Source organism: Sorex araneus, chromosome 3, assembly GCF_027595985.1.
Source record: "Sorex araneus isolate mSorAra2 chromosome 3, mSorAra2.pri, whole genome shotgun sequence".
In the NCBI taxonomy this organism is placed as follows: Eukaryota; Metazoa; Chordata; class Mammalia; order Eulipotyphla; family Soricidae; genus Sorex; species Sorex araneus.
In genome coordinates, this window is record NC_073304.1 from 394,803 (window position 1) to 422,722 (window position 27,920).

General features: G+C 63.5%; 1 protein-coding gene across 2 annotated transcripts; it reads left to right on the forward strand.

The window, feature by feature from the left end:
- Positions 1–27,519, forward strand: TMEM179 (transmembrane protein 179). 2 transcript variants are annotated; one of them, XM_055133974.1, is made up of 4 exons: positions 1–1,655; positions 6,138–6,275; positions 6,694–6,772; positions 27,078–27,519. In XM_055133974.1, the coding sequence occupies exons 1-4, from the start codon at positions 820–822 to the stop codon at positions 27,099–27,101; spliced, it is 1,077 nt and encodes a 358-aa protein (XP_054989949.1). In that variant the 5' UTR covers positions 1–819; the 3' UTR covers positions 27,102–27,519. The 2 variants fall into 2 exon arrangements, with proteins under 2 accessions (XP_054989949.1, XP_004603830.2); XM_004603773.3 differs by lacking the exon at positions 27,078–27,519 and adding an exon at positions 7,238–8,280.
- The last annotated feature ends 401 nt before the right edge of the window (positions 27,520–27,920 follow it).

Below are 27,920 nucleotides of genomic sequence, written 5' to 3' on the forward strand. Positions count from 1 at the left end.
CCTGTCCCTGTTGACGCCAAAGGTGTTAGAGGTGGGATGGGGAGGGCGGGAGTGAGACTTTCATTCTGTTTATTTAATACATTTACCTACTGCCTGGCTTTAAAAATAAACATCTACCGCTTAGACAAGAAAGCAAAACGCCCTTTCAGCGCCGCAACAGAAATGGCCATGCGGAGTCAGCGTTTCTCTCAGGCGCGACACGAGGCTTTCCTGGCTCTGGGGACTGGACGGACGTGCCTGGGGCTTCAGGGGAGCGGGAAAAGGCATCAATCCTATTAATTAATGCACCAGCAGGTTCCTCTCCGCGCAGGATGTCTTAATGAGGTGCCCGGGGCATGCACTGTTTATCTTACAAACATCACCCCGGGTACCACTTGTCTGGGTAACCTAACAGATGTCCCCGCCGAGGGCACGGCGCCGGGGTGGGGGGCACTCCCTCCCCACCGCCCCGCGCGCGGAGAGCCCAGCTCCCTCAGTCTGCCTCCCTCCCTGTTTGCAGCACAGGAAGACCCTCGCCTTTGAACGGCTCATTCTTTTTTTTTCTCTTTTTTTGTTTTTTTTTGTGTCACACCTAGCGATGCACAGGGGTTACCCTGGCTCTACACTCAGGAATTACACCTAGCGGTGCTCAGGGGACCTTTTGGGATGCTGGGAATTGAACCCGGGTGGGCCGCGTGCAAGGCCCTTGCTATAACTATCACTCCAGCCCCCTCAAAGGGCTTGTTCTACCCAGGTCTGAAATCCACGTCCTAGTCACTCCCTGGCCCCTCCGGGACACCCCTAAGTGAGGTCGAGGGGGCCGGGACCCGGAGTTGGCCTATGCGGAACTCACTCTGGGGGTCCTGGGCTATCTTAACGGCAGGGAGTCGGGAAGGCGGGCGGCAGCTGGGTTTCCTCCCGGGGTCTCCACGTTGCACCTCCCGCGGGGTCCCAGGAGCTGGCCGCGGTGCTGACCGCCGGGGTACTGGCCGCCGCGCGCCCGCCTTGGGCCGCCGCCGCGCACGCGTCCCGGGAGGGGCGCGCAGCCGCCGCCGGCGCCACTGCGCAGCCTCGCGAGCCGCTGCCTCGGCCCGGTCCGCGCGGCGCCCGGCCCGAACCCGGCCCGAACTCGGCTCGAACCCGGCCCGAACCCGGCCCGAACCCGGCCGAACCCGGCCCGAACCCGGCCCCCTCGCTCCGCGCCCAGCTCCCTGCGCCCAGACCCGGCCCCTGCCCACGCCCCGCGCCCCACCGGCCCCCACGCCCCGCGCATCCCGCGCCCCGGCCTGTGCCTCGCGCCCCCGCGCCCCGCCCCCGCGCCCCCCGCGCCCCCGCGCCCCGGCCTGCGCCCCCAGACCCCGCTACCGCCGCGCCATGGCGCTCCGCGGCCTGGCCTTGGCGCAGTGCGTGTGCTACTTCCTGGCCTTCCTCTTCAGCTTCATGGCGGTGGTGCCGCTGTCCGAGAACGGCCACGACTTCGGCGGCCGCTGCCTGCTCTTCGCCGACGGGCTGTGGCTCGCCAACCTGTCGGTGCGGGGCCGCGAGCGCTTCACCGTGCAGGAGTGGGGCCCGCCCGCCGCCTGCCGCTTCGGCCTCTCCGCCGGCCTCCTGTCGCTGCTGCTGGCCGCCGCGCACGCCTGGCGCTCGCTCTTCGTCCTCTGCAAGGGACACGAGGGGTGAGTGGGGCCGTGGGGCGCGCGCGCCGAGCTGCCCTTTGTCCGCCCCAGGCCCTGCCGGGCACCACCTCGCTCCGCGCCACCCGGGCGCCCCTTTCCGTCAGCACCACGGACAGACCCAGCGCGGCCTGCGGCGCTCAGGGTGCAGGCGGCAGGGTCCTGGCCGGGCCCTCTCTGTCCTGCACAGCGGCGGCCCAGGGAAGGACCTGGAGCCGCTCGGGACCAGACCTCAGCTGTGTGTGGCCCGCGGGGAGCCCAGCTTCCTGTGCCCGCCTGGCACTGACCCAGGAGCCGGTGCAGGCTGGCTGGGGTGCGGCCCCGGGTCCTTAAGCGCCCCCCGCCCCGCCCTGCAGGAGAACCTTGGGCCCCTGCACCCCGGGGTTTCAGGCCCTCATGCCACCCCCGAGATCTGTTCTTTGCTTGGAACTCCTGCTGGGGCGCCAGTTACATGCCACCCTCACCCCGACTGCCCCCACCTCACCCACCATCATTTGGTGGCACTTTCAGTGGCTTTCCCGTCTGGGGGAGTAGGTGCAGAAGGGGACTCCTGAGCCGGGCGTCCCACGGAAAGGGGCGGAGAGAGGTATTAATGCCGCCTCCTCAGTGTGCCCCCGCAGAGGGGTGCGAGGGGGAGGGGCTGCTGCAGCCAGTGCCACCACTTGGGGCCCCTGAAGTTCCTGCTCACAACCCAGGAGGCAGCTGTGCCTGGGCAGGCGTGGCAGGTGCACGTGTGGCAGGCGCACGTGTGGCAGGTGCACGTGTGGCAGGCGCAGGTGTGGCAGGTGCTGGTGTGAGCAGGTGCGGGTATGTTAGACGCGGGTGTGGGTGCAGGTATGTCAGGTGCAGGTGCGGGTGTGGCAGGTGTTGGTATGTCAGGCACAGGTGCGGGCAGGTGTGGTTGCAGGCAGGTGCGGGTGTGAGCAGGTGCAGGTGTGGGTATGTCAGGCACAGGTGTGGGGAGGTGCGGGTGTGAGCAGGTGCAGGTGCGGGTATGTCAGGCACAGGTGCGGGCAGGTGTTGGTATGTCAGGCACAGGTGCGGGCAGGTGCGGTTGCAGGCAGGTGCGGGTGTGGGCAGGCGCAGGTGTGGGCAGGTGCGGGTATGTCAGATGCAGGTGCGGGCAGGTGTGGGTATGTCAGGTACAGATGTGACAGGTGCAGGTTTGGGCAGGTGTAGGTGTGGGAGGTGCAGGTGTGGTAGGTGCTGGCGTGGGCAGGTGCGGGCAGGCGTGGGTGTGGGCAGGTGTAGGTGTGGCAGCGCTGGGAAGGGCATGTGTGGCAGGCATGGGTGTGTAAGTGGGGAGGGCAAGGTGGCAGGCGTGGGTGTGTAAGCGGGGAGGGCAGGGTGGCAGGCGTGGGTGTGTACGCGGGGAGGGCAGGGTGGCAGGCGCGGGTGTGTAAGTGGGGAGGGCAGGGTGGCAGGAGCTGGTGTGTAAGCGGGGAGGGCAGGGTGGCAGGAGCTGGTGTGTAAGCGGGGAGGGCAGGGTGGCAGGCGCGGGTGTGTAAGTGGGGAGGGCAAGGTGGCAGGCGTGGGTGTGTAAGTGGGGAGGGCAGGGTGGCAGGCGCGGGTGTGTAAGTGGGGAGGGCAAGGTGGCAGGCGTGGGTGTGTAAGTGGGGGGGGCAGGGTGGCAGGAGCTGGTGTGTAAGCGGGGAGGGCAGGGTGGCAGGCGCGGGTGTGTAAGCGGGAGGGGCAGGGGTGGGTGTCGGGTGCTCCAGGTGTTTTCTGCACTCCCTGCCCCCTCACCCACACCCCCTCCCGGGTGGGGCCTCCCTTCTCCATCCTGGTCCTGCCTCTCCCTGCGTGTCCGGCCTGCGGGGCCCAGGCTGACCTCTAGGGCCAGACCTGAAGCTCTTTCCAACCCACATCGCTTTCCTGGCCCTGGGGTCCGGGATGTGTGTCCAGGTGTCAGAACCTTGGCATGAGGCCCCTGGCTGCGGGGCCCCAGCACCACGCCTACGGCGGACAGGTCTCGGGATGTGTCAAGCCGGACGCTGGGATGTGGGGGTGCCAAGCCCAGGTAGATCCTGCCCTGCTGCCCGCCTCCCCCTCCTTCCTGCAGCCCACGGGGCACTAGGCTGGGTGTATCCACCACCGTGGCCTGTGCAGGACGGGGCAGGAGAAGTGTTCTGGGGAGAAGGGAGGGGCAGTGTCAGAGGGAGGAAGGGGGAGGGGGGGAGGGGAGGGGCAGTGTCTGCAGGGGGAGGGGAGGGCAGTGTCTGCAGGGGTGGCCTGGGCGGCAGGAGAGTGTCCTGGCGTCCAGGCTCCCGGGCAGCGAGGCAGCATGTTCCCGGGGCTCAGGCGTGAGCCGAGCCCAGAGCTGCAGACCGACCCAGGTGTGTGGGGGCTCCCCCAGGAGGTGCCCACAGGCAGGAGGAGGCAGCAGGTGGGGTTGAGGCTCCCCCCACCCGGGCCGCGCCGTCCCGGTCCGGCTGTGGTCCCCGTGCGTGCGTGTCCGTGTCCGGGGCCGCGCTTGCGGCTTGTCAGGGAGCGCAGGGACCACCATCTGCCCGCACTCGCTGCCGCATCTCCATGGAGACGGCACGGCCCTGCGAGGGTGCGGGGGCGCCCGAGCTAATTAATTCTGCAGCCCCCAGAGCTGGCTGGAGAGAGGGAGAAGGGAGGGTCCGTCCTTGCCCAGGGCACCGCGGAGACCTGGCCCCGTGGCGGGACGCCGGCCGGGCACTGAGCACTGCCCACTGGTCATCTCTGGCCGGCGCAGGGCGGCCCCTGGGGCGGGGTGGGAGCAGGCCCGCTGCGCTGGCCCCCCGTCCACCGTGCCCCTCCGCGCCCTGGCCGGGCACAGAAAGCAGGGCGCTCCTGAACCCCATCCCGAACACACCTGGGAGGCGACACCCCTGTGCTCCTAAAGGGGGGCCATAGCGTGACCCATTGAGCTCGAGGAGTCAGCCGGCGCGCGAGGGTCCTGGCTAGACGTAGGGTGCTCATGGGAAGCCCCACCTTGGCGGGGGCTGTGAAGGGGAGGTGCATGAGAGAGGAGATGTGTAGGGGAGCAGGGACTTGGGGGGCTGGACAGCCCGGAGGGGCGTGAGTACCTGCCGCCCAGAGGAGCTGGGTCGGTGTCCTGGGCAGGGACGGGTGGTAAAATGCTGGAGAGACAGCTCCTGGGCACCGAGAACCGGGACCCTGGGCCGGAAGGTGGGACTGTGGTAAGGCACGCGGGTAGAAGGGACTGTGCACTGTACTACTGGGGTGCAGGGACTGCGGTGTGGGCGGGACTGTGGTGTGGGCGGGACTGCGGTGTGGGCGGGGACTGTGGTGTGGGCGGGACTGTGGTGTGGGCGGGGACTGTGGTGTGAGCGGGGACTGTGTGGTGTAGGCGGGGACAGTGGTGTGGGCGGGGACTGCGGTGTGGGCGGGACTGCGGTGTGGGTGGGACTGTGGTGTGGGTGGGGACTGTGGTGTGGGCGGGACTGTGGTGTGGGCGGGGACTGTGGTGTGGGCGGGACTGTGTGGTGTGGGCGGAGACTGATGTGGGTGGGTGGGACTGTGGTATGGGCGGGGACTGTGGTGTGGGCGGGGACTGTGGTGTGGGCGAGACCTGTGTGGGCGAGGACTGTGGTGTGGGCGGGGGCTGTGTGATGTGGGTGGGGGACTGTGATGTGGGTAGGGGACTACGGTGTGGTGGGGGACTGTGGTGTAGGTGGTGGACCCTGGTGTGGGCAGGGACTGTGGTGTGGGCGGGGACTGTGACGTGGGCGGGGACTGTGGTGTGGGGGGGAACTGTGGTATGGGCGGGGGACTGTGGTGTGGGCTGGGACTGTGACGTGGGTGGGGGACTGTGGTGTGGGCGGGGACTGTGGTGTGGGCGGGACTGTGGTGTGGGTGGGACTGTGGTGTGGGCGGGGGACTGGTGTGGGCGGGGACGGTGGTGTGGGCGGGACTGTGGTGTGGGCGGGGACTGTGGTGTGGGCGGGGACGGTGGTGTGGGCGGGGACGGTGGTGTGGGCGGGGACGGTGGTGTGGGCGGGGGACGGTGGTGTGGGCGGGGACTGCGGTGTGGGCGGGGACTGCGGTGTGGGCGGGGACTGTGTGGTGTGGGCGGGGACTGTGTGGTGTGGGCGGAGACGGTGGTGTGGGCGGGGACGGTGGTGTGGGTGGGGGACGGTGGTGTGGGCGGAGACGGTGATGTGGGCGGGGACGGTGGTGTGGGCGGGGACGGTGGTGTCGGTGGGGGACTGTGGTGTGGGCGCAGTCCTGCTCTGGGGCCTTGGGATGTTGGCCTGGGTGACCCACAGCGTGGGGGCTTGGTGTGCGCGGGGGCCCAGTTGCTGGGAATGGGGCAGCACTGTCTCCCCACCCCGCCCTCTTCTGGGGCCCACATTGCAGCTACTGCCGGACCTGCAGGGCCTGGGCCTTGAAGGTGGCATGGGCGTGGGACACCCCCTGCGTGGGTGGGCGGGCGTGTGGTGTGATGGGGGTCTGGCCCGGGCTTGCCTAGTGCTCCCTTTATTCACCCTGCAGCTCTGTCCTGGGAGCCTTGGTGAATCTGCTGGTCAGCGCCTTGGTGGTCTTCGTGGTATTCATCGCCAGCACCATCGTGAGCGTGGGCTTCACCATGTGGTGTGACGCCCTTACCGACAAGGGCACTGTGCCCCACAGGTGCGCCTGCGCCCACCCTGCTCCTTAGGGACCCCAAGGGCACCTGCCCACCCCTGCTCCCCGCCTGTGCCCGGACCATCCATGCCACGCCCTGGCAGGGAGCCACAGCCTCCTCTAAGAACACCTGGATTCCGGGGAAGGGCATGGGGTGGGCACTCGGGAGGTCAGGCCAACTGCCCCTTGCAGGTACTAGCCACCCATCAGACGCCCCGAAGGCCCTGTTCAGAGCTACGCAGGAGAGACGCGGTGTGCTGGGCGCTGGCCCCGCGGGATGGAACCGGGGGCAGCAGACGCAGTGTCTGACCTGGGGCTCTGACCCAGCCGCGCTGCGCTGGGGTCAAGGCCCGTCTCCTGCCCCCCTCCCGGGGAGCGGGGATGGTGGCCCGCAGTCACCTCCCACCCCTGTCTTACACCTCAGCTGCAAAGAGTTCCAGGACACGGACTTGGAGCTGAACGTGGACAACTCAACCTTCTATGATCAGTTTTCCGTTGCTCAGGTAGGCGGGCCTGTCCGGCCAGATGGGGGCTTCCCCGGTGGGCGGGGCTTCGCGTGTGTGTGGGGCCTCACAGGGCGTGGCTTCCCCAATGGGCGGGGGCCGGGTGGGCAGGGCCTCAAAGGGCGTGGCTTCCCCAATGGGCGGGGCCCGGGTGGGCGGGGCCCGGTGGGCGGGCTGCCCTGCCCAGGGCTGCCAGGGGCTTCCGTGGGCGAGTTGTCTGTGAAGGCTGCACTGTGAACCCGGAGAGGTCCAAGTGCTGACACTCCCCTCTCTCCAGTCGAGGGGAGGGGAGGGGAGGGGAGGCCGAGCAGGCTGGAGGGCTCCCTGGAGGAGGACTCAGGAGGCTGGATCCTGAGCAGGAATTTTGCAGGTGACCAGAGGCGCAGAGTGGAAGTGAGGAGGCCCAGGGGAGGGGGAGGGCACAGGCCGGGCACCCCTCACCCTGTCCCCACCCCCCACCCGCAGTTTGGCCTGTGGGCTGCGTGGCTGGCCTGGCTGGCCCTCACCGTGCTGGCGTTCCTGAGGGTGTACCGCAGCCACCGGGAGGAGGACCTGCTGGATAGCCTGGCCCACGAGAAGGAGCTGCTGCTGGGCCGCGCCACCGGGCGGTCGTCCTTCCAGGGCGAGAAGAGCGCTGTGGTCTAGCCTGGGGCAGCTGCGCCCCTGGGCCCTCTGCCGTGGGACTGGGGGCGGGGCTGGGCTCCACCTCTGGGTGCCTGGTGACTGATCTGTGCATGGTCCCGAGTGACCCCAGTGCCCACCGTGGCCCCTTGACCCTGTCTGTGTGTCCCAAGTGCCGGAGACTCGGGCATGTCCCTGTCATCTGGGCTGTGTCCCCTCCCTGACGTCAGCATCAGGGCGCAGAGGCCGTGCGGTGTCCTGGCTGGCCGCTGAGGGTGGCTGGGCGGTGTCCTGGCTGGCCGCTGCCCTGACCTGGAGGAGCCCCGCCTCGCCAAGTTGCGCTCTGGCTGTGGGCCTGCCCACTTCCGCCCGCAGCAGGGACGGGCGGGCTGTCGTTAAGGCCTCTGGGTGGGGGAAGCCGTGTTGGACGGCCTGTCTGCACCCTCACTGGCTGTGTCCAGGCTCCCAGAGTGCCCTGCCCAAGGCCCCCGACCCTCTCATGAGATCCGGCCCTGCAAGGCTTGACCCTCCGCCCCGACAGCTGCTGGGAGCCCCCGGAGGGGCCGAGCACAGGGCCTGGCCCGACTGGAGGCGCCTCTGGGCTCCCGGTCCCAGGGGGCTCTGCTCAGGCCCCCTGACCCCAGAGTTCCTAGCTGTTGGGGGCCACTGTCCAGGGCTCTCCGGGGAGTGCTCAGGGCCTGCGGGGCTGTTGCCCCCAGACCCAGACTCGGGGCAGGCCAGTGGGGCAGCTCGCTCTGCCGGCCCCAGCATGTCACCGGCTCCGCCCGCGGGGTCTGACTCCCCTTGTAAGTCACATCTGCCGCCCCGAGCATGGGTCCCTGCCACGTGTGTGTCTCGAGCCTCAATAAAACCCACACATGCGCCCAGCTGCTTGCGTGCTCTTGGGGCCCACCTCCTAGCACCCCTAGCACCCTGAACGATGTGGCTCAGACTTCGGGTCCTGGCAGGAACATTCAGCTGTTCCCAGCAGTGGGGTCATGACCCAGCCCCCCATTCCTGGCCCCTCTCACAGGGATGGGGTGCCCGCTCCAGGCAGTCTCCTGGATGGACGGAAGCAGGACGCAAGAAGCTCAGAACATGGCCTGACCTGTTGGGCCTCAGTTTCCTCATGGAGAGCAAGTAGGCAAGTAGTCTGCATAGCTACTCTGTAAGCAGAACCCTCGACACCCACGACCTAAAACTGAAAACAGTCCCCCGACCCCAACACCCCGAGTCCTAAAGCTGGCAGAGACTCTGGAGACGGTGGGGGTGTCACCTGGTGCCCAGCTGCCCCTCACTGTGCAATTTTAACCCTGGGGGCCATCTGGGATTGGCCCCCAGCAGGTGTGGCGTCCGGCTGTGGCCACGTCCAGGGCAGCGGATGGCTCCTGGCCCAGAGTGAGGCAGTCTCTCTGAGACCCCGGCCCGGAGCCCCATTTCTAACCCTGTGGGGTGGCTCCGTGGTGCTGGGTAGACAGCTGCTGCCTCACGACCCCAGGGCCAGAGTCGGGTGTCTGCCCCCACACCTCCTGCAGCTGCTGGGGGGTCCCGGGTCCATCCAGGGTCAGAACCACAGGAGGCTGAGAAGCTGGACCTGCAGTGTTCAGGGTGCCCCGGCCCCCACGACTCCTCCCTCGGCCCCCACGTCCCCGTCCGGGGGCCCGCATCCTTGCCTGGGCTGTGGGGGATTCGGGAGCCTCCTGTTGGCCTCCTGAGGCTGCATGGTGGCAGGGGCAGGTAGCGGGGCTGGCCAGAGTGCCGCTGTCTCTGAGCTACACGCCCACCGTGTCGGGGCTGCCGGCTGGGACCGGGCGGCCTGGTCTCGCCCCTCTGAGTGTTGCGAGGCGGCTTTGGCGGGGTTTTGTCACTCTGAGAGCCCCGCATCCGCGAGCTGGGGACAGGCCCCATCCTCCCCCCATACAGCCCCTCTGCCCCTCCTGGCGGGTCCCGTGGCTGGCAGCTGCCCACCGAGTGGTGCTGGGTTCTCCAGGACGCAGTGGGGTGCAGGGCTGTGCTCCTGGGGGGCCCCGTGGCCATCGCAGGTGAGCCCAGTGCCTGTTAATGACGCAGTGCAGAGCCCGGGCTGGTTCAGGGGCCCAGGGGAGCCACATTCTCCGATTCCAGCAAGCGGCTTCTGGGTCTGGGGGCAGAGGGCATCGCGGGAGCGGCCCAGGCCTACCCTCGGGTGGCTCTGGGTCCAGGGACAGGTCTCGCGAGGGTGGCGGGAACAGTGGTCCAGAGCTTGGCTCACGGGGACAGGGATGTGTGCAAGGTCCCCGGGGTTGGAGCCTCAGCTGCTCCTGCCAGCTGTGTCCAGATGTTGGCCCGGACCCAGGGAAGGGCCTATGTAGTGTTGTGAGCAGACTGTGGGAGTGTGGACACATGCATATCAACCACACATGTGACATGCACATAGGTGTGAGTGTATGCGCAATCTCACTCTTAACATACAAAGCCCAACACATGTGAACGCACGTGAGCATACTCATAAGAACACATGGCAATGGACACACATGTACACATGTAACAGGCCACACCTATCACACGTGTGAATGTACATGCAAGAATACACATGTGAAAATGAGTATCCATGGAATAACTTCACATTTCCCCTGCTCAGCCTGTCCTCCCCTGCTCAGCCCATCCTCCCCCTGCTCAGCCCGTCCTCCCCCTGCTCGGCCCTGTTCCCCCACCCGGCCCTGTCCTCCCCTGCTCAGCCCATCCTCCCCCTGCTCAGCCCATCCTCCTGAGTTAGCTGCAGCCTTGGGGGCCGGGACAAGGCTCTGTGGCCGCAGTGAGTGCTCCCACATGTTGAACTGCTCCTCCCCATTTTCCCCGCGGGCTGCACAGGCGCCAGATGAGGCCCCCAAAGGCCCCTGGACCCTCTTTGTCCTGGCCCTGGACTGGTGCGGGCCCCTTGCCGGGCCTGCTGAGGGGCCCGTGGCTGAGGTCAGAGGCAGTGCCGTGGGCCCTGGTTCTGTGTTGGGGGCCCCTCACCACTGGGTCTCAGGGCCCGAGGGCCCACTTTTGGGTGTAATGTGCGGGAGTGGGGATCAGGCGAGAGAGTGGAGGTGCTCCCACCCAGCCTGGTCGCCAGGTGCGGACGGTCCAGGGGGAGCTCTGTGGGCTTGGGCCGTGGGCGAGGAACCAGCTCCCCCCAACTGCCACAGGACGCAGGGTCATGGGGGCGCCCGTGTTGCACCCCTGCACCCTCCGACTGACTCACAGCATGGGCCCCTGGTCTGCCCCTGCTGCCGTGCCCCTCAGCTCCCCGCACCCCTGCTGTTGCACCCCTAGGCTCTCCACACCCCTGCTGCTGCTGCACCTCTCGGCTCCCCGCACCCCTGCTGCTGCGCCCCTAACTCTCCACACCCCTGCTTCTGCCGCTGTGCCCCTCGGCTCCCTGCATTCTTTGTCTCTCTGCAGGCCTGTCTACAGTGTGGGGGCACCTGAAGTGGCCTCTCCTTGACATGGGAGTTGTGTTTGCCCCCAGGGGCCTTGCTGTTTGTGATGCAAGCTCCTGAATTAGCACCTGGGCCTTCCACTAGCCTGGCACATAAGCAAGCACATGCAGACACATGTATGCACAAACATGCACCCATGTCCATGCACACACACGCATGCCCAGCTGGTGCAAAGACCCATGGCAGGATGAAAGGGCCACCAGGCGAGTAGAGAAAGGGGAGTCAGCCTGCAGGGGGAGCCACTGAGCACGAGCCCCGCCTTTGAGGCCCTGGTTTCAGGGGCACAGCTGCTGCCCTCTGCAAAAAGCACATATGCATACACTTATGCACACATATCACACGCACACATACACATGCACACTACACATGCTGAGAAACGCCGCTGCAGGCTAACGAAGCACGGAGGGAGGGTGGGTTCTGTGGGGCCTGGGCGGCACCAGCCGGACGGAACTGGGTAGTCTCCACCCGGTCCAGGAGTCGCACGGAGGACTTACCTCGGGGTAAGACGGAGGATAAACGACCTCACAGCACTGACGCTGGCAGGAAATAATTCATTGGCAAATATTTCATTTTCCTGTGGGGTTTTATTTAGAACTAAGGGGCGTCCCCAGCAGTCACCACAGCCTGTGGGGGTGGGACTGAGGGACGGACCCCTCAGCCGCTGCCACCTAGCACCCGAGTAGCCGTCGTGGCGCTCACATGCCCAAGGAGGCGGCCTCAGCGCATCCCACCGTGGAGGCCAGACGGTAGCCCCATGCCATGGGGGGCAGGTTCTGCCGGGCCAGGGGTGGTATGGCCCAGGGCCTCCTGGAAACAGGGTTCTTATTCCAGAGTCTGCGTGGCCCCAGGCTGCATGTCTAGAACATTCTGGTGCTGTTTTCATGGCCAGACTGGAACTCCCAGACTGTGTCGGCTGAGGCACTGACCTCAGGGCTGGGACACTGACATCCAGGCCTTGGTGCTGAGCTGCCAGGGTGGGGAGGCTCTTTGGGAGCTGTGGGGGATGGGTCCGGGTACAACACACCCCCCCCACACACACCCAGGGTTTCCTAAAAGGTTTCCCCCTCGAAGCACACAATGGGAGCACACGGGTCGCGCCCTGAAAGTCCTGTTGAAGGTTCCCGTTCCCTGCTGCTTCCAGCCCCCGCCTCCTCTGAGGATGGGCCTCATCCCGGGTCCCCCAGCTCTGCCCCGAGTGGACGGGCGCATGCGGGAGGGCGTGCGCAGGGGCGGCCGAGCTCAGTGGAGTCCCTGTGGCTCCCGCAGTGACTGTGGGTGAAGGGGGAACGCCCTCCTGTCCATCACCGCGTGGACTGTTGGTAGTGTGGGAAGAGCCGGCGACAGCCTGACCCGGCCCTTGGTGGAGCGGGTGTGGGTCTCCCAGGAGGGGGCTGCACGGTGCGCTGCGGGAGGGTTTGCCAGAGCATGGGTGGATCGGTGGTGTGGGCAGGACCTTGCAGATGCTGGGTAAGTTGGGCGGGGCCGCGCAGTCTCCGTGGGAGGGCGTGGGCGGGGCTGCTAGGGACAATGTGGGCTGGTTGTGGGTGGTGTGGGTTGGGTCACGCAGACGCTAGGGGGTGTGGGCGGGGCTGCAAGTCTCCGTGGGAGAGTGTGGGTGGGGTGTAGGTAGTGTGAGCAGGGCCAAAGACTCCCTGAGATGGTGTGGGCGGATCGTGGATGGTGTGGGCGGGGCCGCGCTGTCTGGGCGGGTGGTGTGGGAGGGGTGCGAGACTGGGAGTGTGGGCGGGGCGTGGGTGGTGTGGGCGGGGCCGCGCCGTCTTGGCGGGTGGTGTGGGCGGGTTGTGAGACTGGGAGTGTGGGCGGGGCGTGGGTGGTGTGGGCGGGGTGCGAGACTGGGAGTGTGGGCGGGGCGTGGGTGGTGTGGGCGGGGCCGCGCTGTCTGGGCAGGTGGTGTGGGCGGGGTGCGAGACTGGGAGTGTGGGCGGGGCGCACGGGGCGTGGGCGGGGCTGCGAGACTCCAGGGGACGGTGGGCGGGCTGCCGTGTCCCGCGGGTGGGGCAGCTGCAGGCTGAGGAGGGGTCTGGCCGGATTTGGGGGTGCCCGTGCCCCCTTGCTCCTGCCGAGTGCACCGTGGCCGAACCCGCACGCCCTGCGCACCGCGCCTGCCCCAGGGGAGAGTCCGGGAACAGACCCGGCCGGCGTGTCACCAGTGGCAGCCGGGGACAGCCTGTGCTCCTGTCACCGGTTGTGACCGCACGTGACCCCGGAGCCGAGCTGGGGGAGATGCTCCCACCCCGGGGGCCGCGGGCGGGGAAACTGAGGCGGAGACGAATAACCCGAGAAGGTGCCGCGACAGTGTTCAGGAGGCGAGGCACGGGCTGGGGTGGGGTCCAAGGGGGCAGCAAAGGGGGTGTGGAAACGAAGGGGCCCGGAACGGGCTGCAGCCGTCAGCGGGGGCGCTGGGGCTCGGGCCAGTGTTGATTAGAATTTTTATAAGTCGTTTTATGGGCTCCTGCCGGCTCTCTGGAGACAATGGCAGGGCGGGGAGGGGTGTGGAGGAGGGGCAGGAGGGAGGCTGGCGGGACCTGAGGGTGGGCTCGCTCCCGGCAGGCGGCCCGCGGCTGATTTCTCGCTCCCAGCCCGCTGCGCCTGGCTGGGGCCTCCCTGAGGACCGCACCCGCCCGCACGGGCCGCGCCGGAGGGTGGCACTGCAGATGGGACGCAGCCCGCACGGGGGGCTCAGCCCGGATGGGGGGTGCGCGGTGAACGAGGGGCGCAGGGGGAGGAGGGGGCCGGCCGTGGCCTGGGGGCGATGGCCGCCAGGTGGCGCTGCGGGACCACCAGGAGCCTGCGCTGCGGCTGGGACGTTCCTAGCGGGAGCCCAGGCGCGGCTGCACGTGGGGGCGGGGGGGGGGGGCCCTCACGCTCCGCCCCACTGCACCTGGCGGCGCCCCCCCTTGCCCTGCGACACTGTCCCGCCTGCTGGGGTGCAGGCTGGGGTGTGGCAGGGGTGGGTCTCTGCAGCACCCAGAGGGGTGGCACTCACCTCATGTCCCAGGCCTGGCTGGGGTCACCACCAGCGCCCCAGTGGGAAGCCCCCCAGCGTCCCCTAGACACCCCAAGGGGTCCCAGTCTAAGGTGTCTACCTAGAAACCTTGCGCATGACCAGGCTTAGGGACGTGGTGACCCGTCAGGCAGGGTCCCGGGAGTGCAGCTGGGGAAGGGGCCTGGGAAGGCAGGGCCCAGCAGGCTGGGGGCCAGCAAGGATGCCCACCTGCACTGACCCCTGGCCCCTGTCTACACTGACCCCTGTCCACACTGGCCCCTGGCCCCTGTCTACACTGACCCCTGATCCCTGTCGACACTGATCTCTGTCCACACTGTCCCCTGTCCGCACTGATCCTGGATCCCTGTCCACACTGACCCCTGTCCACACTGATCCCTGATCCCCACCCGCACTGATCCTGATCCCAGCCCACATGCAGTTCTGACCTCAGCCTCCCAGAACCAGGCTGTGGCTCAGCAGGGCTGGATTTGTGCTGAATAAGAGTGGGGAGGGGGCCCTGAGTGGGGAGAGGTCCTTGAGTGGGGGATGGGGCCCCGAGTGGGGGATGGGGCCCTGAGTGGGGGGCGGGGCCCTGAGTGGGGAGGGGGCCCTGAGTGGGGAGGAGGCCCTGAGTGGGGAGGGGGCCTTGAGTGCGGGATGGGGCCCTGAGTGGGGAGGGGGCCCTGAGTGGGGGAGGGGGCCCTGAGTGGGGAGGGGTCCTTGAGTGGGGGATGGGGCCCTGAGTGGGGAGGGGTCCTTGAGTGGGGAGGGGCCCTGAGTGGGGAGGGGTCCTTGAGTGGGGGATGGGGCCCTGAGTGGGGAAGGGGCCCTGAGTGGGGAGGGGCCCTGAGTGGGGAGGGGTCCTTGAGTGGGGGATGGGGCCCTGGGTGGGGAAGGGGCCCTGAGTGCGGATGGGGCCCCGTGGAGGAGGGGCCCTGAGGGTGGGCGGGGCCCGGGTGGGCTGGGGCGAGGGGCTGGGCGCGAGGCTCTGTCCCTGCTGTCTGGGGGCGTCTTCCAGCCCGAGCCCCCCTCGCCTCACTGGTGTGGGCAGAGTTCCCGGGGAGCGACCCCACACAGCTTCGGTTCTGATGTCACGTCAGGAGTGTCGTCACCGCTGGGCCCACTCCCGCCCGCCCACGCCCATCTCTGCTCACCCTCGCGCGCGGCCCCCCGGGGGTGGGCGGCTGAGTAATGGCCTGCCAGCCGCGCTTACTTAAGTCCCGCGGTGATTTATGAGCGCGGACAGTTTTAAGGCCACCGCCGCGCAGGTAGTTAGGCAGACTGCTGAGCTGACACTTTCCAAAGTGAGCACAAAGGCGCGGGCTCCGCGTGCGTGCGTGCTGGGCTCGGACCGCCCTCTGCCCCGCCCCGCTCGGGCTCAGGGGGCTGGCCTGGGGGTGTCAGGGCGGCCCTGCCTCTGGGGCGGGGGCGGGGGTTCTAGACTGGCTGTGGAGGAGGTGTGGGAGCAGGACTGGGGGTGTCTGCTGGGACCCTGAGCTCCCCGTACTGTTTTCTGCACTCGCACTCTGTACTCTGCACCCAGCACCCTGTGCTCTGCACCCAATACCCTGTACTCTGCACCCAATATCCCGTGCTCTGCACCCAGCACCCTGTACTCTGCACCCAATACCCTGTACTCTGCATCCAATACCCTGTGCTCTGCATTTGTACCCTGTACTCTGTACCCAGTCCCCTGTACTCCAGTGCTCTATACTCTGCACTCAATACCCTAGATTCTGTACCAAGTCCTCCGTTCTCTGTACCCAGTACTCTGTGCTCTATACTCAGTACCCTGTCCCCAGTACTCAGTACTCTGCATCTGGTACCTTGTACTCTGTACCTAATACAGAGTACTGTCCCCAGTACTCAGTACTCTGCAATCTTTACCTAGTACCCCACACTTAGTATCCTGCACCCACACTTTCCACCTCGTACCACCCCAGTGATCTCACTAGGCTGGCTTGATTAGTTCTTTTTAAAAATAATATTTAAATTTTCCCCTTTAACCATCATGGTTTATAAAGTTGTTCATAATACAGTTGTCATAGGCAGTCAGTGTTCCGACCCAGTCCCACCGCCAGTGTGACCTTTCTCCACCAGTGTCCCCCTTTTCCCGACCACCCCGAAGCCTATCCCCTTAGCAGGCAAAGAATAATTTACTTCATATTTCTTGTTACACTAAATGGCTAGTGAAATTATAAAAAATACTTCAGTAAAAGAGAATCTGTGAAAATTGTCCTATCTCACCCAGGTTCCTGAAGTCGTCTGCAGGTTCACGCTGGCCGCCAAGCCTCTGTGTCCCTGCTGTGGGCATGGCGGGCTCCACCGGGATGCGGGTCTGTGGGACCAGCAGGGGCTGTGCGGGGGGGGGGGGGGGGCCCCGAGCGCCCTCCCTTAGTCCCACTGCTGCCCAAACTGTGAAGAGCAGAGCAAGAGGGAGTCCACTTCTCAGGGTCTCTCCCAAGGGGCCCTTTGGGGAGCCGCCAGTGTGTGCATGTGCAGGAACACGCGTGTGCACTTGTAAGCATGCATGCTTATGCACAGGCTGTGAGCATATGTGAGCATGTGTGCAAACATGTATGTAAGGATGTGTGCACATGTGAGCATGTGTGTAAGTATAGGACATGCACATGTGATCATTGTGCATGTGTGTGTACAGGATGAGGGTGTCAGGCAGATGGAGGGTGTTGGGGGAATTGATTTAATTTTGTTTTTGTTTTTGGGCCACATCAGTGGTGCTCAGGGGTCTCTCCTGGGCCTGCATTCAGAAATCACTCACGGTGGTGTTCGGGGATCATATGGGGAACTGGGGATCGAACCCGGGCCAGCCACATGCAAAGCGAATGCCCTCCCTGCTGTCCTATCCCTCCAGCCCCTGTTGGGATATCGAGGGTGTCAGGGACGGAGGGTTGCGGGAAGGGCTGAGGGCGTCAGCATGGCTGTGGGGTGAAGGAGCACCCCCAGTGCCTGCCCTGCAGCTCCCGGTCACACATGGGGCCCTGGGGCCTGGTCCGGCTCTGCTGGGGGGACCCTGGCACAGCGCCAGCCTCCCTGCAGAGCTCGGGAAAGGTCCCCAGTGGAGATGAGGGCAGCCTGCGGGGAAACCGAGGCCCAGAGATGGCGGGTCCGGCCCGCTGCTCCCAGGGGATGCTTCTCGCGCTGGCCTCCAGCCTCCGCTTCGCCCCCCACCCCCGCCGTGCTCTCTCACGGCTGGGTGAGCCCTGAAATTCTCTTTCCATTAAAAATAAATGTCCCATTTTATCTGCCTGAAATGGCTCTGCTCTGATTGTCTTTTCCGAGCGGCTGTATGTGGAGAACGATAAAATCATAATGCAGCGATTAATCCCCTGTATCTGCTTGTACCTAATTTTTATTAAGAATATCCCTGCTCCAGCTGCGCAGTGGCCAGGCAGGCCCTCTGCCCGGGTGGGGGGGCAGTGAGCAGGCGCAGGTGCCGGGGCAGGGCTGGCCCTGTGTGCGGCCCCCAGTCCCGGGCAGAGGCCCTCTGCTGCTCCCCTCTGGGGCAGCTGCATGGGCGGAGGGCGGGCGGGAGGCGGTGCCATCCTGCAGTGCTGGGTCTCGCGTCCTCAGAGGGCAGCTCGGGAGGCGGGGGGCAGAGGCAGCTCAGGGCCATGATGCCGGGGACAGCAGGGCTGTGGTTCGGAGCCCTCACACACCCCTGCACCCCACCTCCTCTCCCCTCCAAGTGCTCTCTGTCAGGTGCTCCCTTTCCTCAATACTCAGGCCTGTGAAGTGCAGAGGGGGCCTGGAGCAATGGTACAGCCGGGAGGGCATTTGCCTGGCACGAGACTGGCCGGGTCCATCCCCGGCACCCCGTATGGTCTCCGGAGCCCCGCCAGGAGAGGTTCCTGAGTCAGAGCCAGGAGAACCCCTGGGCACCGCTGGGTGTGGCCGCGCCCCAGACCATGCGGAGGGATCCCGGCCCGGGTCTCTGTCAGGCTAGTCCTGCTGGCGCTGGCCCCTGCCGGGAAGACCCTCGGCTTCGCGCCTGACTCTGCCCACTTCTGCCAGGCTCCGCACTGCCCCCGCCGACTCAGATGGCACCTGGGCCCGGCATGGGCAGGGCTGGCCTGGCCCTGGGTGGGCAGTTTGGGAGCAGACACGGGCAGCACAGCTCTGAGTTGGGTCCAGCCCCACAGTGCCCCGTCAGGGTGAGGGAGGATGGCCCAGCCTGGCCTGCGACAGCTGCCCTGGGGTTGTGAGGGGTCTGACCGCTGAGGCCCCCTAGGCTCCCGCTGGCCCGCGCCGTCCAGTATGGGGGAGACCACGGTGCAGCCCCTGCCGACCTGCGTGATTCTCCACCCGGGAACCGGGAGGGCGTCCTTGGGCCCGGCCAGGCGGGGAGGGCAGTTGTTCTGGCCCTGGACGCAAGCACGTGGGCAGGGAGCCAGGCGAGACCAGAGAAGCGTCAGGAGTTAGCCCTGAGCACTGCTGGGCGTGGTGCCAGGCCAGAAAGTACAATGGAGGGATGGCGCTTCCCATTCCGTGGCCTAAGCAGCTTGTCCCGGCTGGTGACCCCCATGACAGTGCCCCTGACGGAAAGCTGGTGATGTGACAGTCAGTGATCTGACCCCATGAAGGCTGGTGACCCCATGGAAGCTGTGACCCCATGACAGCAAATGACCTTGATAGCAAGTGACCCGATGACAGCAGATGACCCCGTGACAGCACATGACCCCATGGTAGCAGATGACCCCGTGATAGTAGATGACCCCATGGTAGCAGATGACCCTGTGATAGCAGATGACCCCGTGACAGCACATGACCCCATGGTAGCAGATGACCCCGTGATAGTAGATGACCCCATGGTAGCAGATGATCCTGTGACAGCAGATGACCCCGTGGTAGCAGATGACCCTGTGACAGCAGATGACCCCATGACAGCAGATGACCCCATGACAGCAGATGACCCCGTGGTAGCAGATGACCCTGTGACAGCAGATGACCCAGTGGTAGCAGGTGACCCATGATAGCAATAAGCTGTGACAATGACCTCTATGATAGCAGATGATCCATGGAGCACATGACCTCATGATATCAGGTGACCCCACAGCAGCTATGAACCCAAACAGTTACGATCCCGTGACAACAGGTGACCCCATGACAGCTAAAGCCCTAAAGTTGACCCCAGGACAACTCATAACTCTCGATAGTAACTGATGACACCTATGACAGCTGTAAGCCCTCACAGTTAAGACAGTGACAGTGACCCCCCGACAGCCATCACTCCTGTGGCAGAGCCCCCCTGACAGCAGATGACCTCATGACAGCAGTGAGTCCTGTGACAGTGGCCCCAACACAGCTGACCCCCATGACAGCTGATGCCTCCTGTGACAGTGACCTCCAAGACAGCTGAGACCCCTAAGACGGCTGATAACCCCCATGACAGCTATGGCCCCTGTGACACCGATGACCCCCGTGGCAACTGTGACCCCTGACAGTGGACGGTGCCGCCCCCTGCAATTAATATGGAGTGAGCATGCTGGGAAACGGGTTGATGAGTTTTTTTATGAAAATAATGAAGCCTTCCAGGCAATCAGGGAATTGCATGAAACTCAGCAGTTTCCTGCTTATTTACGGTCACATCGAAGCCGCGGACAGTCTCATTATCGTCTGTAAGCACCCAGGGTCACGTCCTTGACGGTGAGTTATTGCCTCGCCGGATGGGGGGGCGTGGTTCCGATGCGGGGAACTCTAACCCAGGAAGTGATTGCCGCCCTCAGGATGACAGCCTTCCATGGCCCCAGCCGTTCCTCTTCCGGTGCCCACCAACTTGTGTGGGACCCGGGTGCTGATGGTCACATGGCCGTGCCCCCAGGAGGCATCCCGGAGGGAGAGTCTGTGACCCAGGGGTGGGCGGCCCAGTGAGCATGGTGCGGGGGGTGGGGTGTGAGCATGTGCCTGTGTGCCCGAGACTCTTCCAGCGTGTGAGGGCTCAGTCTGCGGGCCTGGATGTGGCCCGTACATGTGGCCCCATGCACATGCACACCTGTGTGTGGGGACCTGTGTGTGGGGACATGTATGTGTGGATCTGTGTGTATCCCTGTGTGTGTCTCTGTATGTCCCTGTGTGTGTCCCTGTGTGTGTCTCTGTATGTCCCTGTGTGTGTCCCTGTGTGTGTCTCTGTATGTCTCTGTGTGTGTCCCTGTGTGTGTCTCTGTGTGTGTCTCTGTATGTCCCTGTGTATGTCCCTGTGTGTGTGTCCCTGTGTGTTTCTCTGTGTGTCCTGTGTATATCTCTGTGTGTCCCTGTGTGTGTGTCCCTGTATGTGTCCTGTGTGTGTGTCTCTGTGTGCGTCCCTGTGTGTGTCCTATGTATATGTGTCCCTGTGTATATCCCTGTGTGTGTCCCTTTGTGTGTGTGTCCCTGTGTGTGTCCTATGTATATGTGTCCCTGTGTGTTTCTCTGTGTGTGTCCTGTGTGTATCTCTGTGTGTGTCCCTGTGTGTGTGTCCCTGTATGTGTCCTGTGTATGTGTCCCTATGTGTGTGCGTCCCTGTGTGTGTCCTATGTATAATTGTCCCTGTGTGTGTCCCTGTGTGTGTGTCCCTTTGTGTGTGTGTCCCTGTGTGTGTCCTATGTATATGTGTCCCTGTGTGTGTCCCTGTGTGTGTGTCCCTTTGTGTGTGTGTCCCTGTGTGTGGCTGTGTGTCCTGTGTGTGTGTGTGTGCCTCCATGTGTGCCTACGGACAGGAATTGCCCTGTGTGCCTACCTGTGCGTGTGTGTGGCCACCGGGCAGGTCTTCCCTGTTCTCTTCGGTGACGGGGAGACGAGGGGTCTGCGCAGCGTCCTGGGGGGTGCAGGCCCGAGAGCTGCCCAGAGGCTGCGACTGTGACCGACTGCCGGCTGCTGTCGGCCGGCTGAGCCTGTGGCACGTAGATGGCCGTGTGACGGGGCTAAGGTCAGCGACCCCCGTTCTTCCAGTGGGACGCAGGGCGGGGGAGGACATCCGCCCGCTCTGTCCACCCGTTCCTGTGGGACGCCAGCACACGTTCCGATACGTCAGTTTCAGCAGAGGCCTCAGCGTCCCGCGGCCAGCGCTGGCCGAGTCACGCCCAGGGCAAGGGCAGTGGACGCTGACATGCTGTAGGGGGGCCGACAGTCATGTGTGGTCAGGCCTCGTCCCGGGGATCAGGCGTGATGCTGAGTCATGTGTGGTCAGCTGTGGTCCTGGAGATCAGGAATGGTCAGACTTGGTGCTGGAGGTCAGGCATGATGCCAAAGGTCATGTATGATCCCATGCAGTCATGTGGTCCTGTGTGGTTCTGATGGTCATGTGTGATCAGATGTGTCAGTGGTCCTATGTGGCCACATGCAGTCGTGTGTCAGTCATGGTGGTGGTCGTGTATGGTCAGGTATGTCCAGGCACGGAGCCGACTGTCCTTGTTTGTAATGCCTGGCTTGGTTACCCTGCACTGAGCCCCCTGTGCCCCCACACCCCCTTCTGGGACCCCGCACAACCCCTGGGGGGATTGGCCGTGGGGGAGCTGAGTCATGTGTGGTCAGCACGTCATTCCCTGAGGTGCTTTGCTGGGGGCCCTCAGCAGCCAGAGGGCAGGGGTGGGGCCGGGACCTTCTGCTCTGTGGGGAGATGGGCGGTTGTACCCCATCTCTGATTTGGGGACCCACTGCTAACTCCAGAGGTTTGCTGTTTGGGGGGCGCTGCTGCCATGAGTGTGTGAGACCCCGAGGCCCTGGACTCCTGGTGGCCATCTCCTCCCCTGGAACCTGCTGCTCGGGGCGGGGGGCCGCCCCCGGCTTTGCCTCCTGGGCCCCAACTCCCCCAGAGTCCTGCAGGCGGGGGCAGCGCTCTGGGTGCGGGGTCCCAGGGGCTCACTGTCCCGGCCAGACGGGCTCCCCTTTGCCATACCATCGGGGTTGGAGTTTGGGGACCAGAGCATCTTCCCACAGCGCCACTGTGGGGCCGGCAGGGGGTCTGGAAGGGGTGCCCAGTCCCAGGAGCCCCGCAGCTCTGCACCCCATCTCCCACTGTTCTGGGAGGGCGGGGGAGCCCCAGCAGCTGCTTCCTGTCCACACCCCAGAGCACAGGGGAGCCTCGGACCCCCTGGTGGGCCATAGCCTCGTGGGCAGCATTAGAGGGTGGGAGGAAGGCAGCCTATCTTACCGACCCCTAGCAGGAACCCCCAAACTTGAGCTTTGGGGAGCAGGCGGGGTCGGCCCTTCCCTAAGAAGCGTGGCAGCTCCGAACATCTTTCTGCCTCAACATCGTGTCTGAGTAGTGCTTGGGGTCTCTGAATGGGTGTGGGCAGCTCCCCGGAAGTAGCCCAGGGCAGGGGTTGGGGACGTTATGTGGTGGGTGTGTGTGTCAGGGACAGGAGGGCTGACTGGGGACTCCCTGCCTCGCTCCTGGCCCCACACCATCATGCTGGAAGGTGCCCCTCCACAGTGCCCACACACTCCTCCACACACACGCTCCCACACACACTCCTTCACAACACTCTTCTCCACACGTGCTCCTCCACACACACGCTCATCCATACACGCTCCTCTACACGCTCCTCTACACATACGCTCCTCACATCCACACATACGCTCCTCCACCACACATGCTCTTCCACACTCTTGTCCACACACATGCTTCTCCATACACATGCTCCTCCACACACACGCTCATCCATACACGCTCCTCTACACGCTCCTCCACACACACGCTCCTCACACAAGGCTCCTCCACACACACGCTCCTCACACAAGGCTCCTCCACACACATGCTCTTCCACACACACACGCTCCTCCACACACATGCTCTTCCATACTCTCTTCCACATACACTCCATACACACACTCCTCCACACATGCTCCTCCACACACTCTCCTCCACACGTGCTTCTCCACACACATGCTCCTCCAGACACACTCCTCCACACGCACTCTTCCACATACACGCTCCTCACACACACGCTCCTCAGAACATATGCTCTTCCACACACGCTCTTCCACATTCTCCTTCACACAAACTCCACACACACATGCTCCTCCACACACATGCTCCTCCACACATGCTCCTCCACACACATGCTCCTCCACACGCACTCCTCCACACACACACTCCTCCACACACATGCTCTTCCACACTCTCCTCCACACACACATACACACACATACGCTCCTTCACACATGCTCCTCACATATATGCTTCTTCACATACATGCTCTTCCACATCTCCACAGAACACTCCTCACACACATGCTCCTCACACACACTCTCCACACATACACTCCTCACACACCCCTCCATATGCTCCTCCATACATGCTCCTCACACACACACACACACACACACACACACACACTCCTCCACACACATGCTCCTCCACAGAATGCTCCTCACACACATGGTCCTCACACACTTTTCCACACATGCTCCTCCACACATGCTCTTCACATACATGCTCCTTCACACACACATGCTCTTCCACATGCTCTTCCATAGAACACTGCTCACACACATGCTCCTTACACACTCTCTCCTCCACACATACACTGTCATGTGTAAAAACACAAAAAAGAAAAAGGGAAGAGAGGAGGCACCGCACTGAGCACAGGGCAGTGGTGCTCTGTCTCTCCCGCCGCCCGCGTTCGGTAGTCTCCAGCCGCTTCCCCCACCCGGGGAGGTTGATGGCGTTGATGAGGCAGGCGAAGGAAGGAACGAGGGCCAGGCTGGTTGGTCTCAGTTGCAGTTTATTCCATTCTCATCTCCATTCTCCTCTGTCTCTCCTCCTGCTTCTTCCTTCCCCCATGCTGCTTCATTCTCCTTCTCCTCTGGGTCTAGGTCTCGATCTAGCTTCTCCAGATCTGGCTCTGGGACTTGCCCCGGGACTGGCCCCCAGCCCACTCTTACAGCCTAGTTAAATCCCCCAGCATGAGGGGTTGGGGCTTACACACAGGTGTGATCACAATCAATAGGGGTAAAGTTCTTTCCCTCAGGGGATGCTGCTTCCAGGACAGATTCTCTTTCAGCAGGACACCCACCCAAGAGCAGAATCCCATGGGTGTGTTTCTCCTCTCCTTGTCCAACTAACATATAAGTATTCATAATATTAATCATTTTGTTTTTTTTTTTGTTTTGTTTTGTTTCTTTTTTTGCTTTTTGGGTCACACCCAGCGATGCTCAGGGGTTACTCCTGGTTCTGCACTCAGGAATTACTCCTGGCAGTGCTTGGGGGACCATATGGGATGCCGGGGATCGAACCCGGGTTGGCCGCGTGCAAGGCAAACACCCTACCCGCTGTGCTATCGCTCCGGCCCCCTTATATTAATCATTTTGTATGGACATAGCAAGAGATGCATTAAGCTTCTAGAATTGCTCTCCTGGGGTCATCTCGATCTCAGACTACAGTGCTCAAGCCAGATTAGTCTTTCCTATCCCTAGCAGGGTCCTAGTCTCGTCATTGCTTTTGGATCATGACATAACATGTCCATGACCAAGCTCTTAACCTATAGTTAAGCATTAGGCACTTTGGCCAGGCCCATCTCGATGCCAGGGTAGCACATAACTCACCGCTTGCCCTGGGTCCGTCCCATCCCTCGTCAGGACCCTGCTTTTGGGGGTGTTAGGAAGTAAGGGCAGCTGAGGCTTAAGTTGAGAAAGCAGATGCCCAGGAGTGAATAATATTTGAAGCCAATTAAATCCCACGTTACCAAAGCATATTAACAACTGTCTTTCTTTGTCCATACAAAAAGGACATTGTTTTAAAGTAAACTATTCAAAAGACATGAGGAGAGGAGAAAGGCAATATTAACTTACAATACAAGTTCACTGTCCTAGCAAGGTCTGACCTTACAAATTAACAGTCTGATTAGGGGAAGAGCTGATTAACTGGTTGGGGAAGGGAGCATAGAAGTGATTACGGATAGACAAAGGAGTGGGAGTGACTCAGGAGCACCTTGATGGGCGTGACTGATATACCTAAGCTCCTAATGGCAAGGGGAGCAGGACATACCAATGTAGTCTTAAAATGTTTAGAGACTATTACCAGATATATCTAAACTCTTTGTGGCAAGGGAGAAAGGACAAACCAATGATCTCCTACACTCTTACACACATTCCTCCACACATGTGTTCCTCACACACAAGTTCCTCGCCACACACTCATCACACACAGGCTCCTCACACACACACACATACACTCCTCCACACATCCTCCTGCACAGAACGGTCCTCACACACAGGCTCCTCATACATTCTCCTCCACACACACTCCTCACACGATTCTCCACACACATGTTCCTTACCCACCCGCTCCTATATATACACGCTCTTCGCACATACACTCCTCATACACAACACTACCCACATATGCTCCTCCACATGCTCCTCACGCACACGTTCCTCCACATATATACTCCGCAACACATACACTCACACACTCTTCCGCATGCTTGCTCCTCCACATGCACACTCCTCACACACATGCTCCTCTCCACACGCATGCTCCTCCATACACATGCTTCTTCACATGCTCCTCACACACGCTCCCCCACATTGTCAATGCTCCAGGCCTTCCGCTGCTGTCTCCGCACAGCTGGATGTGTGCTCTGAGAACTCGCCCTGGCTTCAGGGCTGTCTCCGGGTGGCGTGCCCCCTCCCCCAGCTGTCCTCTTTCGGTCCCCCACACTGTGTGACGGAGGGCGGGGCTGCTCCAGCTGGGACTGTGGGCCTGGGGCTTGCTCGGGGACCGAGGGGCGCAGCGCCTCCTGTGTGGCGGCTCAGATGAGTCAGAATAAATTAGCATGCTAACGAGAAGATGCGTGGCGGAACCATCTGGAAGGAGGCGCCCTGTCATCCCCAACCAAGCTGGTCTAAAGACACTTAATGCTTCAGACCCTTCCGCCCTGCCGCAGCCCTGCGGGCTGAGCGCGTTGCTTGGGGGCTTTTCTGGGCCAGTGTTCACAGTGCCGTGCCGGGAGGCGGACCCGGCGGGCTGAGCAGCTGCGGGGTGGACGCTCGCAGCCTTCCACTCAAGGGGGACGGCCCTTCTGCGCCCTCCTCGGACACTCCCATACCCATGCCTCCACGAAGGCTTCCTCAGGGACCCCGACATCCCCCAGCGCGCCTCCTCGGGCCTGGATGGCCCCTCGCTCCGCGCCTACCCCAGGCTGTCCCGATGTTGGCGCCATTGGCCGTGCGTCTCTGTGTCGGGATGCTCTGCATAGCAGGGGCCGAGCAGCCGCGGCTAGTTTCCCTTGGGTTTGTGGGGCTGTGCGGCTCTCCCTGCTGGGCTCTGCCTTCGCAGTGCTCCCAGTCACCTGCTCCTGCAAGACCCCCCGCTCGGGAGCAAACGTCTGCCCAGAGCTTGGCCGAGTCAGAGTTTCTCGCATGGGCGCACACTCTGAGTGCCCGCTTGACTCTGGCTTGCATCTGAGGCGCTCGGGGGCAAAGCTGTCCCGAGAGACCTTTCCTCGGCCCTCCCTCTTCCGGAGCCACCCAGGGCCTGGACTTCTCAGAATCTTTGAGTTGGGGGTTTCTTGCCTGGAGGGCCCCAGGGCTCCCCCTGCAGGGCCTTCCCCGGCAGCGTGGCACAGGCCCGGCTCACTCCTCGCCAGCGGCTCCCACTCTGGCCTTTCCGGACAAGCTGCTGCACGGTCCAGGTGCACGCATCGGCGTGGCCATCAGTTTCTTGTGGGGAAACCGAGGCACGGGATGGCCAGGGGGTGTGCATGCCACAGCTTGAACTGCGTTCCCCACCCTGTGTGAGCAGACTCAGACGCCCGGGGGCAGCGGGCTGTGGCGGGTGCGAGGTGCCTGGGTCGTGCCTGTTCTCTCGCCTTCCCGCAGGCGGCAGGACAGAGCCGGCGCCCGCCCAGCACTCACAGCAGTGACGGGGTCTCTGCCCGCTGGCTGAAGGTGGGAGGGCTCAGGGAGCGAGAGCAGGACCGGGACGAGATGGAGCCCTGAGGTTTGACAGGCGGGAGGAGCTGCCGCCCACGCGGTCAGAGACACCTTACGCTCGGGCTAAAGCGTGTCTGTCGTCGGCAGAAGAGACTGGAGACCGCGAGGGTGTGGACTCCTGGGCCGCGCGGGTTGTGTAGGAGACACAGCAAGCCCCGGCCTCCGGGCCCCAGCGTGTGAGAGACCGGCTCCCTGACTGAGCAGACCGCAGGGAGAGCCAGGCAGTTGCTGGTTACGTTTCTTTCTCAATAATTGATAGACATGAATTATTGATTCGTAGGAAACAATCCAAAGGCAGATCTGAAGAGGCTCAGCCAAGCCGACCCAGCAGCTCTCTGGGGCCCCACAGCCGGAACCTCGGCCCAGGCAGGAGGAAGAGACTCCGCACGCCGCAGGGATTCCCTCACTCGCCAGCCGTGCTCCGGCCACCATAAGGAGAACGCCATGCAGGACAGGACCCGGGAAAGCCGACAGATATTCGACTATACGGCACGTGTAGGAACGCTCCTCGGGTGAAGGGGTTAGTAGGCGCCGAGGAAGAGTTTGGATTTGCTCGGAGGAGACACAGCATCAGAACTTGTGGCCCTCGGTTGCTGCTGTGGTCACACATGGCAAAACCCACAGCCCTGAGAACTGGCTCTCGGGCAGGAAAGCTCCTTCCACATTGAAGCTGCAAAGAGCGACACAGAAAGACAGACGGACGTGCTGAGACCAGGGCCGGGGGCGGGTGGGGGTGCTACACAGAGGCAGGGCACGCTGCTGCCTCCACGATGCTTACCTGGGTTCAACTCCCAGCACCTCACATGGTCCCCTGAGCATGGTCAGGAGTGACCCCGAGCAGGTGTGGGTGTCTGCCCACCCTCCCAAGAAAAACCTGAGCTGAAACCAGTGTAGCTGGAGGTGTTTATTTATTTATTTTTCTTTTTTTTTTTTGTTTTTGGGTCACACCCGGCGATGCACAGGGTTTACTCCTGGCTCATGCACTCAGGAATTACTCCTGGCGGTGCTCGGGGAACCATATGGGATGTTGGGAATCGAACCCGGGTCGGCCGCGTGCAAGGCAAACGCCCTCCCCGCTGTGCTATCGCTCCAGCCCCTGGAGGTGTTTATTTGACAAAGTTGC